The 16,922-nt window shown below is 43.5% G+C and overlaps 1 protein-coding gene across 1 annotated transcript in view; it reads left to right on the forward strand.

The window, feature by feature from the left end:
- The first annotated feature begins 253 nt into the window (after positions 1 to 253).
- LOC121614144 (retinoic acid receptor gamma-A-like) overlaps positions 254 to 16,922 on the forward strand; it is a 35,797-nt gene continuing 19,128 nt past the window's right edge. The window contains exons 1-2 of the mRNA XM_041947938.1: positions 254 to 415; positions 11,927 to 12,337. Coding sequence (XP_041803872.1) covers positions 12,169 to 12,337 — 169 coding nt within the window. The 5' untranslated portion in view covers positions 254 to 415; positions 11,927 to 12,168. The remainder of the gene's footprint in view (positions 416 to 11,926; positions 12,338 to 16,922) is intronic.

Raw genomic sequence — 16,922 nt, forward strand, 5'->3', positions numbered from 1 at the left:
AAAGAGAGCGAGGGGAAGAGAGGGGGTGGGCAGCAAGTTGAAACCTAAGCTTTCTGGACCCTGTTTTCTCTTCCTTCGGGCATTCTGTGGCTGGTAAAAAATGTGCTGTATATTTGAAGTGTTGGATCACGTGACAAAGGCAGGGTTTGTGAATCAAAGTACACAATGATTTCAGAAGGGGAGAGACAGAGAGGGAGAGAGGGTGTGTGTTAGTGACAGAGAGAGAGAGAGAGAGAGAGAGAGACGGGAAAAGGAGAGGGAGGCGGAATGCAACAGGCTGAACTCTATCGTCGCTGCGAGAGGGACTTCTGACTGACAAACACAACTACTACGCTGCTCCCCAGCTCGTTTCTCCACTGACTCGCCCTCACTGACCAGCCAGACTGTGTGCCGAGTGAGCAGCTCACCAGCTCTGGTAAGTTTGGTTTCCGATCCCGTCTTTCAGGTCTCCTTTTCCTCACAACTTCAGTCTGATGGCGGCGTGCGAGAAAAGAAGACAGACAGAGGACATGTCAGAGCATGAGTGAGATGTGTGTGTGTGTGTTTGTCTCTCTCCCTTTCTCTCTCTCTCTCTCGCTGTGTGTGTGTGTGTGTGTGTGTGTGTGTTTATGGGACAGCATGAGCAGAGAGATTGAGTTTCCTGAGGACAGCTTTAATTGAGACCAGAGATTTCGAGAGAGGGAGAAAGAACAACAGAAACAGCTAAGGAGGGGAATGAAAGCTGATCGGCACTTGCATGTGCTTCACGGCTGCTCTGTGTGAGGGGATGAACACTTGTGGAGATTTGCTGTCTGCGTGTGTGCGTGTGTGTGTGTGTGTGTGTGTGTGTGTGTGTGTGTGTGTGTGTGTGCACGCGCACCCTCATTTGTTGATGGATGCACATCTCTGTGTTTATTCCCGACTTCATAAACTCTGATTCACAGCTTCTCAAAGAGCCCAATCATCTTCTGCTCAGAAGAAGAAAGGAGAACGTGTTATGTCAAGAAAATAGATGTTAGAATCCCGTTTTTTATATATATATGTATATAATGGCATAAATCAGAGAAGAAGTGATTGTACAACACTCTGTGCACTATTTTCCCCTGTTGCATACATCCATCGTGGTCAAGCTGAGTGCCACAGGTGAGCTCAGTAACCATCTCAGGCCATTTTCCGGCAGCAGACGAAGTGGCTGCTGCTTTAGCCTGCAGGCTGTCGGCCAGCAGACTGGCTGTCAGCTTTGATTGATCACTCCATCAACATCACAAATGGCTGAGTAGGTCTGGTCTACCTGAGTATGTACACACTCACTTACTCAACCCTCTGAAGGTTATGTAAACAGGTTTCCATCCACACAATTACATAAGCGGGATGGAAACACCGAAATAGGTTAGTCCGGATATCACAGGATAGTCTGCTGTGTGTCTGATGGCGGCTGCTGCTTTGCATTGTGTGTATGTGTGTGTGTGTGTGTGTGAGTATGCATATGTGTGTGAACAAACTCGCTGACCCCGTTGTACTGAAATACAAGCCCTTTTCATACGTTGCCTGTGAATCATTTCAAATAGCATCCTCTGTGTGACACGCGCGATATAAATACAGATGTATTCCTTGATTGATGATCGTGATTAAGATGCTATTTGTCCGCTGAGTGCTTCTTCCCAGCTGATCTGAGCCGTCCGTCCACTAACACCACGCTGCTGACCGGCCTCACCGTGCCACTCTATGCAATGCACTCCGATGCAAGGAGCTATTCTGGCAAAGCCCTGACAGATCTGCTCTAGATTAATTTTCCTTAATGTCTGGAGGAATGTTCTTCAGCACGTCCACAGGAACAGGCGGACGGGTCCATAAGCAGGGCACAAACAGCTGGGTGTAAACAATACACAGCACATCACATTCTGGAGAACAGTGACAGACTCGCTAAGTATAACTGTTCTTCTTCCTCTTCTTCTTCTTCTTCTGATTGAATGCGTTTGATTTTTACCACGCTTTTCATCACTTGGTCATTTTCTCTATCAGTGGACGCCCGCTGAGTCTCGGCTACTGAGTGAACTGATCCCAGGTCAGATGTTTTCAGCTTTTAAAATCCAACGTTTAGGGTGGATGCATCTGCTTTTGGTTAAGTCTTGTTTTATTTATTTTTATTTATTTTTTTTTTCATCATTTGGGGAAGAAACTTCGAGAGAAATGTATGTGCGCATGGGTTTCGGGTGTGTTGGATGTATTGCGCTCTTCATCTTTGTTCTCTACACTTTTCAAGAATGGCAGCCCCTCAGGCTGAGGAGGCTGTCTGGCTCCTCTCCCTCTTTCTCTCCCTCTTTCTCTCTGTCTCACTGACTTCTTTCTTCGTTATTTCCTCAATATGAAAAAAAAATCTTCCCATCTTCTTTGCGTGTCAGCTGAGTTTGATTTTGAACAGGGTTGTTCTCATGGTCACTACATATAAATGGAAACTTGGATCTTCAAAAACAAAGAAGCAGGCGTTTGCTACTTGTTTTTGAGAGGGGAAGATACAAATGTTTTCTTGTTCTGCAGAGTTGCTTATTGTCCGCAGAGTTATTTTGAAAGATTTTGGTGAGAGCCTCGGACTGGCTGTGGGTTGACTTGACATGCCCAATTGGCTTCAGAGATTTTGGAAGTCACTTGTAACATTCATTATTGCTTTCACTGCACTTTTTCACCACTCAAGGCTGAATGTGTCTGAATGTGTCCAAAGAGCTTCTCAGTGTGTTTAATCGTGGCCCGGGGCTGCTCTTCAGTACAGACTACAAGTCCTTTTAAACACACTTATAATCCTCCAGCAAAGCACAGATTGTGTGTCTGTGTGTGAGACATAGGCGGTGGGCGGCTTCAGGCAGTCTCCAGGCTCACTTTTCACTTTAATACTAAATGAAAAGCTGCCTACCAAATGGCTCAATTAGGCCTGACCCATGGCTGGGCTGCGGAGCCCGGAGCGACAAGGGGCTGACCCCGGCTCTGACCTGGAGACCCTCAACAGCCCACAGGGCTGGCTCCACATAATGACAACATTGTGTGTTTTATGAAACATTACTATGATCAGCATCATCCCCATTAGCACTGCTAACACAGAATTCACACCGTGTTATTCCAAGTATGTCCGACAGTTTAAATTTGTCCACGAGAGTGAAGCTATAAGTTAGCCGAGTGACACTTCGTGGTGAAGAATGAGCGAGCTGGAGAGTGCCCGTGGTGGCTTTCGCATCATTTTCTAGTAGGTGGAGATGATGTTTTTGATGTAAATGTTTCCGTAAGTGTATAATCACCTGAAAACAAGACTTTGTGTTTTCACTACCTCAGAATGAGCTCAGAGAGAACGGGTTCACCTCAACGGAGTCCGCCATGTTGCACCGCCGTGTTTCTACAGTAGCCCAGAACAAACAAACCAAACACTGGCTCTAGAGGGCGCCTTTCGCACTTATTGGGTTTTTAGCGGCCGCCGTTGAGGAGAGGTGTTCAGTTGGTTGCAATCCCCAATGTCACCACTAGATGCCACTAAATCCTACACACTGCTCCTTTAAATGCTGTGTCAATATTTTGTAAATATGGAACAAAGGAAGCAAAGTCATTGCTAAGGCAACAACTAATAAGCAACCAAGTTTATTAATATGCCCAAAATGTTCTACATTAATTAATTAATTGTTTTGTCCAAACAACATGTTTAGCATGTTGTTGTTGTTGTTGTTTTTTATCAGTTTCACCTTTACATACATTTTATTTATAGAGGATTCTAGATGCTTAAAGATGCTTGACACAACAAACTAGATAACTAAAACAAAATACAAAACAAATAAACACAATGAGAATTTACATTATATATGAAAATTCTATTCCTATTCCTGTTGTTTCTAAATACTGTTATTGGCTTTCTTACTGAGTATTAGATGAGAAGATCGACAGCCCTCTCTTGCTTGCACAGCCTCCTAAATATGAAGCTAGCTTAGCATAAAGACTGAAACAGGGGGGGAAACAGCTAGCCTCTGTCAAAAAGTAACAAAATTTGTTTACTGGCACCTCTGACGCTCACTGATTCAAACGTCACATCTCATTTGTTTAAACATGGGTTTAATGTGGGGTTTTGTGCCCAACCATTTCTTGGCCAGGCGCAGTTACCTCCTCGTCCTGACAGGCCAGGCTCACTGTTAGCCATATAATTAATTAATTTAATTATTTTATTATTATATAAATTATTATTAAATTATCATTAATAAGGTCCCCAGCCACTGCCGTCTATAGCTCAATATTTATTGTACAACTGAGAGAGGGGAATCATCATCCTCTCATCTAACTTTGTCCTTTTCAAACTTCAAAAATAGGTTGTTTTTTTTTACAGCCTCTATAAAGTTAGAGAGATCATATCTGGAAATCATTTTAATAAAATCAGTGTCTGGCAATCATTCTGAAAGATGTTACCGAATAATAATGCTTGGAAAACAGATATCACATGTTGTTTTGAGGATTAATCTATGGCTGCATCTGTGTGTACATTACAGAGATAATGACCTGCATCAATTGAAATTATGTGTCTCCACAGCCATAAACATTTTGCGGTTATAATATGGCTGTGTGACAGTGATGGTTTATGGCTCAGCAATATTCCTCAAAAGACATTTTACATGCCATTTTGACACAATATATAGTACGGTCATTTGTTGGAAAATCTAATTATGTTGTTTGTGGGTGATGGTGCCTATGTTTTTTCTCCTCTGTAATGGTTTCTGTGTGTCAGTATGTGCATTTTCTCTTCAGTGTTTTCTCTACAGCTCATCCCCGTCTGCATTCTCTCAGAATAGGCTAGATTTGATTGTGGTTTTATGGTTTACTGCTAATTGTCCCTGCTGAAGTCATGTTTTTCCTCGCATTTGGCTGTTTTCTGGGGAGTTTTTAACCTTCATATCCACTCAGACTCTGACTTTTTGTTTGCTCTATACACAGAAACTGTGTGGTTTCAAACGCAGAGATTGCATTCAAGCTTGTCCTCTTGATTTCCTTCCCACCATCACACGCTAATGTCTCCATAGATACATCCGCAAGCTGAACAAAACCAGAAACGCGAGAGTCAAATGTCAAAAGTGGCTAAAAAGATTGACTCTTTGCCCAATATTACACTGACAAATAGAAAGAGAGAAAGAACAGCAGATAAGTAAAGCTCATATCCATAAAAAGAACCTCACAAGATAACGAAACCAACAAATTCAAAAGGAGAAAGTCTGTTGCTCCTCACCATTGAATACCCGCCTATTTTCCAGCTGACTCACATTGCTCTGGTTTGAACCCACACACGGGAAGTTTGGAAACAGAAAGATGACTAAATAGTTGGGAAGAGAAAAAAAACCCATTTTTTTTAAAACGTTCTATTTACTGACGAGAAAAGAGCAGAAAGTTAAAGTGCAGAGGGAATGAGCGCTTCTCGTGTGTTCATGTGGTCTCAAATCCACCAAAAAGATCAAAGTGTGTTCATTATCAGACGTTGACCCAAGTGTTCACACTCTCACCGGGGTGAGCGCATTATCATGTAATCCATCTGACATGCCAGCACTGAGGACTAATCATTCACATGATTCAACAAAATAAAGGACATCATTATGTGATGCGGCGCAGAGGATTTATACCCTCTGGTTACACTTTAGAGTCGCTTAATTGACACTGTTTCAATTTCATGGAAAATATTAACATTTACTTTTTGAACTGTTTGTTGTTGCTCATTTCTTCCATGTTCCTCCATAAAAGTTTGTGACTGAAATCCTAAGACCTGGCAATGTGCTTGTGCTCCTTTGTAGTTGTCGAAAATCCCCCATTGTGCACATGATGCCGTAAAAAATAATGTTGGCCGTGAAAAGTCCCAAGTGTGCAGAGAATGGGGACATTTTTTGTCTAATTTTTCTTTAGTCTTGATGACAGATAGCAAAAAGGGCTAAAAAAAAAAAAATATGGATGGCGAGAGAGACTGGGATGATACGCATCAACCAGATTTGAACGTGGTGCTCGTCTTTAACCCCTATAGGCCACCATGAAACTAATCGTGGTTCTGTTGGTTGAAAGCAGCGTAATGTAGCAGAGAGAGGAACCCAGTCCTCTCTGAGATAACCTGCTGGCCACCGACCAGAACATCAAGAACTGTTTGTTTACTGATGATCTTTTCATACACCTCAATGTTTATTGACTCTCTGCTCTCAGATTCGGTTGAGAACACAGCTTGTAACGTTACAGATGGGACTCAAGAGCACCTGAGGACCAGAAGCAGAGCCAGAAGGGTCAACTCAAACCAAAAACCAAAAACAAACTGCTACTCATGCAGCCACCCTGCCGTCAGCCCTCCCCAAGTACATTCACTCAAATTCATCCCGTCTATACGACGCTGGTTCTTCTGTTACAAGGCGAGTTCATTTCTAAATGTCAGTAATGACGAGACGTCTGTGTGGCACTGATGGGGGAATTTTATGACTGAGAAAAAAAACGGGGTTGAGTGTGATCAAGAGAGCGTTCAGAATGGCAGTAAAAAGTAAAGAGGGATCAACTCTGAACCAGGCAATGACTCAGAGTGTTTAAAGTGTCCTCGGTGCAGTGAATATTTAACTCTGCTTCGCTTTTACTCCAAAGCAAAAAAAAAAAACGGCAGATGAGCGTCAACGTGCAGGAGGACCATGCAGGGGTACATTGGCAATATAGCTGTTTTAGTTACTGTCATCGTGAAGCAGTTTGAGCGGGGCAGGAAACTTGGTGCTATTAGTGAGATGGAACATGAGAACAAACTGTGTCCCCATGGTCAAACACTGACAGGCATCTTTATTCATGCATCCATCAGCGAGGATCCAATTCTGCTCCTGATTTGTGTTTAACATTTGTCAAAAACCTGGAGCCAAAGTGTGTCTGCTCATTAATGCGTCGATCGCTCTGTGCTTGGTGGGAATCTGACTAGTAATTTTCCGAGTTACCTTTGATAAGTTATTGTTTAATAATCAGGTCAGTAGGTTTGAAAACTTTACTCAGCACTTCGCAGAATAATGTGATCAGCTGCTTAGCCTAGTTTCCAAGATTGTAAAGTTCTCTCTGTTGCATGATGCATTGATCTTTTATACTGAGAGGGGTCAAGGGTGCCAACTCTATGTATTTTGTATGAATCTTTATTTATCAAGCTCCATTTTCTGCACTTTTTATCTGAAGCTGTTCATTCACTGACTGACACTGAAAGACACGCAGAGTTCCTATTACCGCACATTTCTCAGCCCTGAAAGTGGACTCATTATACTATAAAACTGAAGATTAACTGTAATTCTCCTGTCATATATTTCCTAAAAATGCTGCACCACATCGTCTCCACACCAGCAGGACATTTTTTTATAATGTGCGGCGGAATAAAACAACTGAAAATGTAAACAACGCGCTAAAGATTGATGGATCTCTAACAAAGCTGTTTACTGCCATGATGTTATGCAAGCTTTTCATTATGTACAGTACATAAATACATGGAACCGAGTTAAGACCCTTCCAGACACAACGCGACAACAGCACCACTGCGCTCTGAAACCAGTTATTTCCAATGGTGTGTGCAGCCCAGCACGCTGCTTTCAGACACACGCACCGAACTAGGTCGAGTTTTGGGTGCAAGCTCGGCAACAAACTGCTGAACCCAACGGCAGACGCAGCTCAAATCGCGCCGTGCCTGACAGGGTCTTTAGAAAAGCGTCTACCAAGGAGAAGAATAAATTGAGAAATTAATTATACAGCAAAACCATCGCAGTCATAGAGAGTTTATAATTTGAGCTCTTGTGAGGGCCACGTCCACATGAAGCTGGCTAATTTAGAAAACACGGCTTTTCCCCACTGTTTGAGGCTTGCGCACACTCTGCATACTGTTTTTTATCAATCATCAACAGAGCTTTTCCCAGAGAGGACAGGTCTTAAAATGATGGCTGACTTTTCGTGTGGATGGAGGAGGCTGAGTGGAAGTGAAGTTAAGAAGAAGCTTTCTGCAGCTTGTAACAGAAAGTCAAAATTTTAATGCAGTCAATCACAAAACGCAGATGCCGTGACGCTGCATGTATGCATGTTAATGTTGTCTGATGACCTTGCAACCGCAAAATCGAGTGCCCGATTAACAGGTAGCATTTATGAGTTACAATCAAATCATTATTTCATGCGTGTTCAGGTTGTCGTGTTGTGTCCGTCCCTGATGTTGCTGACAGTTTTGAAGCATGCTGACCAAAAATCTCCATGAAAGCAACAACTGCTTCCATGCAGAACGGAAACGGTGGCAGTGTCACCCCTGCAGGGCTATCGCATGCTCATGCAGGGGTTTTGTTTTGACTAGTTAGACGTGTCGAAGTGAGAAAAGAAAGAAATGATCACGTGCAAATTTGCATGTTGCAAATTTGGTGAGGTGGGCTCCTCCTGCCAGTCTGGACACTGGTTGTTTTCACATGTAAATAATTTTTCAAGTGCAGTGTGGACGGACTGCAGTTTCACTGTAACCTCAATCTGATTCTGGTTGGAAAAACCATAGAGTTCAGTCACATTTACACCCAAGATAACCAGATCCAGATGATGCTCCTAATAAGCACTTAAAACATGTTATTCAAAAAAATTGTTTTTGTCATTTCAACTGTTTACAGCTGAGCGATGTTTACAACTGTTGCAACAATACAGCGAACACAGTGACGTAGCTGCTGTGAGTGTAGTTTGATGGAAGTTATGCGCAAACAAGCAAAGTTGACAGTATGTAGCGGCTTGTTGGAAAAGGCAGAGAGATGGAAAGCCCCATCGTTTTTATACCAAAGCTGTTTTTAATCCTCGTAGTCTGGGAAAAAGGAGCATCGGTTGTGTGTTGTCTGTGTGTTGGTGTATTAGCGTGTGTCAGCAGGACCAGGACCAGGTGACCCAGTCTGACCTGACTCAGCCAGGTCTCATAAAAGCAGCATTGAGGCCCAGAGGCCTTGACACACAGCACTGCTTTTGTTGCCCTACCCAAGGTGTATTCCCCCTGGAGGGAGAGTGAAGGGGGCGGGGGGGTGTTACTCATTAGAGAGAAAGAAACCATTCCTTGGCTTGGGCACACATTATTTCATCGTTTATTAGTGGAAATAAAACTGTTTCTTTATTTTTATGTATGCAGCCCTCTCCCTCCTCCCATGCTGCTTTACCACGGCCTGTTCTTTCTCTGATTAATCCAGTTTCCAGTATGGCTCTAATTAATAGGACTCCACTCACTTCTTACACATGGCCTGCCAGATGCTTGAAACTCCCTCCTATGAGCTTCCCTTTCTTTCCCTCTGTTTCCCTCTATCTTTTTCCATCCTTTTTTTTCCTCTGCTTTCAACACTTTATTTTTTCTTCACCCCAGTCCTTTTATACATCTGGCTTTCATACTAGTGATTTTGGTCTTTGAATTTGATTGGTTAGTCAACTCAAAAGCTGCATCTGTGGAAGGATCCTCCATCCTATATTTACTCCTTCATTCTTCAAGGTCAATTGCAGCTTTCAATGGGGCTCCAGCATGTGTGAACACACAGTGTTTTCCACTGATTATTTGCCCATGGACGATGATTAAAGTCGCAGAACATCTGCGTACGTTCACTGCTGCAGCCTGCATGTCCGTGCTTGTGTGCTCCTGCTCTGCTTTTAGAGAGACATGCGTATGCATATGTTTTGCAAAAAATTTGACCATTCCACACTGTGTGTGTAATTGCTCTTATGATTACTACACACTTCATCCAACCTGTGTTTGACATTCTTTGATGGTCAAACACAAAAGTTCTTTGTGGAAATAGTTGCAGGGACTCTCCCTAACTGGCCCTCGCAGTGAAGAAAAACCGCAGCAGAGCCAAGCAGTTACAGAAAAAATGTCAATATGGGAAATATGACTTTAAAAACAACATTGACTGCGCTGACTCTGTGGCTTTGTGTGTGAATGTGTAATATGTCCTGCATGTGCATGTGTGTGTGTTGGGGGGGGGGGGGGGGCTGTAACAACAAAATAATTTTATTCTAATAATAGTAGCACAGATGGCTGATTAGTCTAATAGTTTGTCCACTCCATTTATATCAATGAGTGTAGACTAAATATTAGAAACACCCCTCAGAGTAAAGCAGTACATTTCAACCGCACCACAAGCTACAGCTGAATCAGCAGCAGCTCTCAAACACTGGTTCTACAAAAACTGAGCATTATAACTTTCACCACAGGGCTGCATTAGTTTCAGCATGGGGGTGCCTAAAAAACTGACAACTAATATATTTTAAGTATATATATTTTTTATAATCTAAAAAAGGAAAAGAATGTCTTATCATGTTGGCATAACTAATTTTCTGCAAGGATAGGAATACCGGAAAAAGTGAAGCTCTCAATGATCGACTTAAAAATAAGAAATGAAGAAGAAACTGTTGTGAATATTTTATGAATTTTCGAGTGAACTGACAGGTGCAGAAAGGGTTAGTTCTCACAAATAAAAAAAATGAACAAACTTGTTTTCTTTGGATCTGAATGATGAACTCCGGAGCGCCCTGTTATGGTTAAAGCTTTTTGAAAAGGTACAGCAGTTTCTCATTCAGCTAAAGTGGAACTGAGCCGTTCAGGTTTTCAGAGATACAATAGCGGTAAGTGGGTAAATGGTTGTAAACATTTTAACTAGACCCACTTTCCACTGTAGTGATGGTCTCTGTGGTCCCCTGGTCTGTGGTTAACCCACAGAGAGTAACTGGGACGCTGTTTCTGAACCAGTTTAATGTGACGTTTAAAGTAACAGTAATAAACTTGCACTCATCTCCACTGAATGTGGTCCTTAGAAATCTCATATCCCGAACAAATGAAACCATAACCTGCTTGGCTTATCACAACCACAACACCAAAAGAGCGAAGCGACCATTTAAGATGGAAGCTTTGAAATATGTGTCTGTGCATGAGTCTGTCTTGTTAAGCGACTCTGGTCTGTCCTGTCATTTCCCCTCCATATGTGAAATAGTTGACTTTAAATCAGCTATGGAGAGATCCTGTACATGTATACTCTGAGTATACTTTGTACCTGTGTTTGAGTACCTGGGTTATATCTATTTCAAAAGACAGTTCCTCTCACTATTCCCACACTTTTTCACTCTGATTCACTCCGTATTTCTGCTGATTCTGTGTATTCATTGTAGTAGGTCAATGACGGACATTTGTAAATTCACTCGGTCTCTCACCCACCCCGGGTGTTTGATTCCCATGCCGAAGCAGTCCCAAAACAACAAGACATTCTTTGGCCGGGCTGTATTTACCACAGCTCCACCACAGCGAGTTAAGCTCCACCCACTCATGAAATCACTGAAGGGGATGAGAGAGTCATAGAGAAACAAGAGGGGAGGGCTGCCCTCATTTAACTTATTGACAGGGCCGCAGAGCCACGACGTGAGTCCTCGGAGACAGAGAAGGTGAGATGGCGTGATCGTCACAGACCTTCAGCGGCTTCGGCTCCGGCGCCAGCCTCAGCACAGGGTTTACGGTGTGGGGTGCAGCGAGTGCGAGGGGGTTGTGTGTGACTGTTGTTGTAAAGGGTTAATTGTACCCATGTTGTGGCTGGCTGTTCTCAGTCAGGCTGGCAGAGGGAACAGAGAGACCCTTTATAATACAGTTCTGCTGATTGAAATCATATGGCATGGCCTGAAATCATTGCACTGCTTTGAAGACAGACAAAAAGCAGGAGAAAAGTGTTGTACACCCTCTGCCTCGCCGCTCTGCCAACTGCTTCCTCAACCCTCTCTTTTTTGGTCCTCACCGTCTTCACTTTTATTCCTCGCCTGGAGTTTGCTTTTGAGTTGTTTCGGGTTTTATTTTAGTATTTTTGTGTGAGTACTGATTTGACTTTAGGGGAATTGTTAAGCCACAGTGCTCTCTGAGTCATAACCAGACTTCTCACCCCTTCCTCCTTCTTCTCCCTCCTCTTTTTTTTCACAGAGTCTGGATCTGGGCAGGTCTTGGTCTCGTGGCTCCTGGCCTTTCTCCGACTCTTCCTTCCTCCTCAGCATCCCTCTCACTTCTCTGCAGCCTAAAGGCGGAGAGGCCAGCAGCTGAGAGGGGCTGAATGGCACCGGCCCTCTTCAGACTAACCGCAGGGCCCTGACGAAGACCACCGAGGAAGAGGAACCAACAAGGCAGTCAGAGAGAAGTCACCTGAACCACCAGCAGCAATTTTCACGATGGCGACCAACAGGGAGCACCAACTGCATCACATGACCGGCTTCCCTCGAGCTATGTACCCGTTCACCTTCAACTCCATGCGGAGCCACTCCCCCTTTGACCTACTGGCCAGCAGCCACCTCTTCGGCCGGTTTGGGGCAGACCTTCCCAAAGAGATGGCTGCACTGTGTGAGTTATAAAAATCATTTATTATTCATTTCCACAAGTTGCACAAACAGGTTTGGAGATTTGCGACTCATTGCTGTAATCGAGTGTATTTCTATGATTTTCCATTCGGTGCACGTCATGAGTCCATTACATAAAACAATTCTAAGAAATGTCTTTGCAAATTACCTTTATGACCACACTTAAACTCACGTCAGCACACGAGAGGCTGCACACAGATGCTCCAAACTGAAAGAGCTGCATCACATTTACACCAACATATTTAAACAGCTCAAAACTACAATGTCATATTCAACTTATTTCAGATTTCAGGGGGAAAAAAATGTGTTAAGAAATGTTTGATTTAATCAAGAAGGTTTCAAATGGTCCAGGGTTCAATCAAGAGGCAAGACATCTTTAATCCCACGCTCTTGCACATGACAAGATAGTGTGCCGAATGATGCTTTCCACTATTTTGGAAAAGTCTTCGGGGCCAGTTTGGGGTTATAATCCGGCTTTAAATCAGAGAAGAGAGAGAAGAGAAGAGAGGCGATTGTGGTAAACCAGCCGGATGGCAGAGAGGGCAGGCTGGAAAAAGCAGAAAACATAACATGATCCTGTGTGTAATTTGCAGCTTTCCATAGAAAATTAATCTTTCAAATCATCATTAGACCAGATTGAAGCTGAAATGTCTTCAAAAGAAAGACCGGACATGAATTTTGGCAGGTCAGGGTTTCTCATGTCAGCCTTCAGAGGCAGTGTGTTTGGATCGTTTCGAGTCACAGAGGGCGCTATTGCACTTCACAGTGACAGAGAGACAGAGTGAGGTCACTTCAAGAGTTGACACAAAGACTGACAACACGGAGGAAGACTTTCTCCTTTGCTCCCTCTAATAGTAATTTTCCCTTATTTCTCTTCTCCTCTGAGTACTTAATGATGTTACTGAGACACAACAAATATTTTTCTGTCAGTAATTCCCATTCTTGACATCAGCTTGGCAGCTTTTGCAGTTTCTTGACAAACACATGTGAGTACCTTCAGCTTTGACCCACCGGTGTGTCTTTATGTATCCTGCTACCCTCGGGTTCCCTGCACGGCTGAATGTATGTTGAACGCCAACACTAGGTGGATTTGCTTGTGTCCAAATCAATCTCCATATTGATCAATGGTCTGTAGACTCTACAGTCTTCATATCAAACTTTACACTGCAAGACTGAAATCAGGTGTAGAAATAGCTGCTGGACACACCTGTCAATCACAGAGTGTGTAGATGTATTTGTCACTCACGTTGTGGGGACATATACCTGTTTACACAGTCGCATTGTGGGGACTCGCCTTCCTTATGGGGACAAGTGCTCATAATGTTGTTTTTAGGATGAAGACTTGGGTTAAGTGATGGAAACATGATCCTGTGTGTGTGTGTGTGTGTGTGTGTGTGTCACTTTGTGCACACAGATAATGTGTTCAGTGAGCAGCTGCTATCTGTTTATCTCCAGTCATATTGTGGAGGCTCAGGCCCAACGACCAGGCTTGTAGCACTCACACTGTCATTACATCTTTGACATGTTGCCTCTGGGACTTTTATACACACACAGACACAGACAGAAAGATATGAGAGGCCGCATCATGTCAGTCAGGATAGATGACAATCAGGCCGGTCACACGTGACAAAAGAGGAGGCCCAGAAAACCTGTCAGGTGCACACAGAATATCCAGGTCAGTCACATTCATCTCTGGTATTTCATCTCAAAAGCCAACAAGACAGACAGTAAAACCAGGACACCACATTACATCTCTCAAGCTTGTAGTAATGATAATTGGTAATTACAGTATTATGTTGAGCATGTAGTGGAGTGAAACAAGCGTGGCTTTGTATGTGTGTGTGTGATACTCTGCTTGAAGCCAAGTTAAATGAGTGCAAATTTATAACGGATCAACACCGGTGATTCAACAAATACTTCTCCAGATAACCATGATCACCCACTTGCAGGTCACCAGGGCAGATACTAAACATGCAAGAGACTGCAGTCACTGGCATGCTGGCCGAAAATTAGTCAGGACATTAAACACTATCTCTAGCGCTGTCAGATACGTCAGACTACCTGGGCCGTGGGTACTGTGGGACCCTTTCTTAGGAATTCAGCTGTAACATCTCCTATTAGACTCTGCTTAGGAGATTATGGCTCACGCTGGGTTGAGTTGTTCCCTCTACGTTGGGCCACTGCTGGATCTGTTTTCCAGACACACAACAGGGAGATTCTCACCTGCCGGGGGGTGCCATTGACTTGACCAAGAGGTGTCTCAACTTGAACTCACACTGCTGCAGTTTGCGGGACTATGTGACCGAGGACGGGCTGAATCTTCTGACAGGGAATGATGTGCGTGCGCTCTTAAAACTGCATGACGCTGTATTAAAATGATCTGATGTGCAGCAACAGGCAAGCTGGTTGGATGTATGGATGCTTAAAGGTAGAATTTGGAATATTTCCACATTAAAATGTCAAAAAAAGCTATGTTATATACTTTGTTTAGTTGTGTGTTTATATTATCCCGCTTTCAACAATGTTCAAACCCAGAAAGTCTGTAATTGTGTTCAAGGTAAAGGTGCGGTTCAGTTGATCAGCTCCAGATGAGACACAGGAAACACCTGACCCTAGTTTAGAGAGTGAGGAAGGAACGTGACCAAATGAATAAAACTTTCATTGGCAATGGTGGTCATTTAACACTAAAAACAGCAACTCCCATGATCCCATGCTACTTCACCACATCATCAGACTACATCGCTTCTTTACATTGCTTTGATTGAGAGACTCCCAGCGGCAGAAATTGCACACTGTGCGTTTAATATGCATCTTATAGTCGGGGTCATCCCAACACACACACACGCGCGCACACACACACACGCACACACACACACACGCACACACACACACACACACACACACAGAGTGCACACCCTGAGTACATTTCTACATCACTACAATAAGGTGAGAAGTCACTGTTAGTTTAAGCTTACTTATATAAATAGGAGGCATTTACAGCCTTTCACTTCCTGTCTGGTACTTTGTTCGTCATGCTTGTCGCATCATAATGTGGGAAAGGAGTTTGCACTTTTATCAGCTAGACTTTAAAAAACACTTTTCTGAACTCTGCACACATTCCTCGTGTAAACTGATAGTTTGTTGTGACGGTTAGCCGACAAGTGTTTTCAGCCCTGATTCCTTTCAACAAGGAAGAAAAACCACACAAATAATGAGCCCATTCTCAAGTGAAGCTGCAAGAAGTGACTTATCTCTCTCTCATTAGTGCAAAGTGAACGAAATTATATGGAATTACAGTAGAGGTTTAAGTGGGATTTGCAAATTAATTCAAACCAGGTCCTAATCAGTGTGAGTGGAAGACTGGACTTTGTTCCCTAATGAGATGAAACTCAAAACATCCCTGGACTTGAAATTAGCGGATATCCACATCAAAAGCTCCCTGCATTGCATTCAATCATACAGTGAGCTCTCTCTTCTTTTTCTAATAGCAGTGGGAACTGGGAATTAGTAAGAACTCACGAGGAACGCTTTTTCAGCCTCCAGCTTTTCTGCCCAGAGCTTCCTGGAACTGGTGTAAATACATGATACCATCTCTGGATTTTCTCTGGAACATGTCAATATTTCTCAAAAGTTTTTTGGAACAAGGTAGTTTGTCTTTTTTCGTGACACGAGGATCAAAATTCCGTCTGCATCAGACTGATGTTTTTGTCACGACGAGGAGGAAATCTCAGTGTAGTGATCACAAGGAGAAGAAGTGTATTTTTCCACAATGAACACAATGTCCTTTCGTAATTTCTGTACTAGTCACATCTTGTTCTTTGTAATGTTTTGAGTGTGTGTGTGGTGTGATATTAGTAACCTGAACCTAAAGGCACAGAGTGAGGCTTGTGTGTGTTTTTCTTCGTGTCTTTCATCACAGGCACTCTGTTTAAGCACACACACACATAATTGTCCATGCGTCCGAACACACACACACACACACGCATGCACACACATGCACAGAAACACACATCTCCACTGCCACTGCCACATTCCACCACCCATGAATATCACAAACCAGCAGTCTCGCGCTCCTTGCCTCACATTTGTGACTATATTTGTGCGCTTGCTGATGACCGCAGCGAGACTTTGTGCAAATATCTGCGGCCGAGCTTGAGGAGCTGCTGGTGGAGACGGAGAGGCAGAGAGAGAGAGGCCATTGTTCAGCTCTGTGTGATTGTGTCCGACATGACGACTGGATGAATAGCCCAAGAAGCTGATTGTGAATAGCTGTAATGTGACTCGCTTCTCTTGCAAATTGCATGTGTGTGTGTGAGGCGGGCGGGGGGGCTGCAGCTAGAATAGTGGGGGTGAGTTTATGTTTTGTTAAAAGTGAGACAACTTTTTCTTCTTCTTCTTCTTCTTCTTCACATTCTCCCTGCGTTTGTGTGTCTCTTTTCCTCAAAGCAGCAACAGGGGGCAGGGTGCTGCGAGGCGGGGAGGGTAATTGTCTCAAGGTGTGGAGAGGGCTCAGCAGGCTGATACTGTGCAGCTCTGCTCCCTGCAGTGTGTCATTGTAGTGTGTGTGT

The sequence above is a fragment of the Chelmon rostratus genome, chromosome 2 (assembly GCF_017976325.1).
Source record: "Chelmon rostratus isolate fCheRos1 chromosome 2, fCheRos1.pri, whole genome shotgun sequence".
NCBI lineage: Eukaryota > Metazoa > Chordata > Actinopteri > Chaetodontiformes > Chaetodontidae > Chelmon > Chelmon rostratus.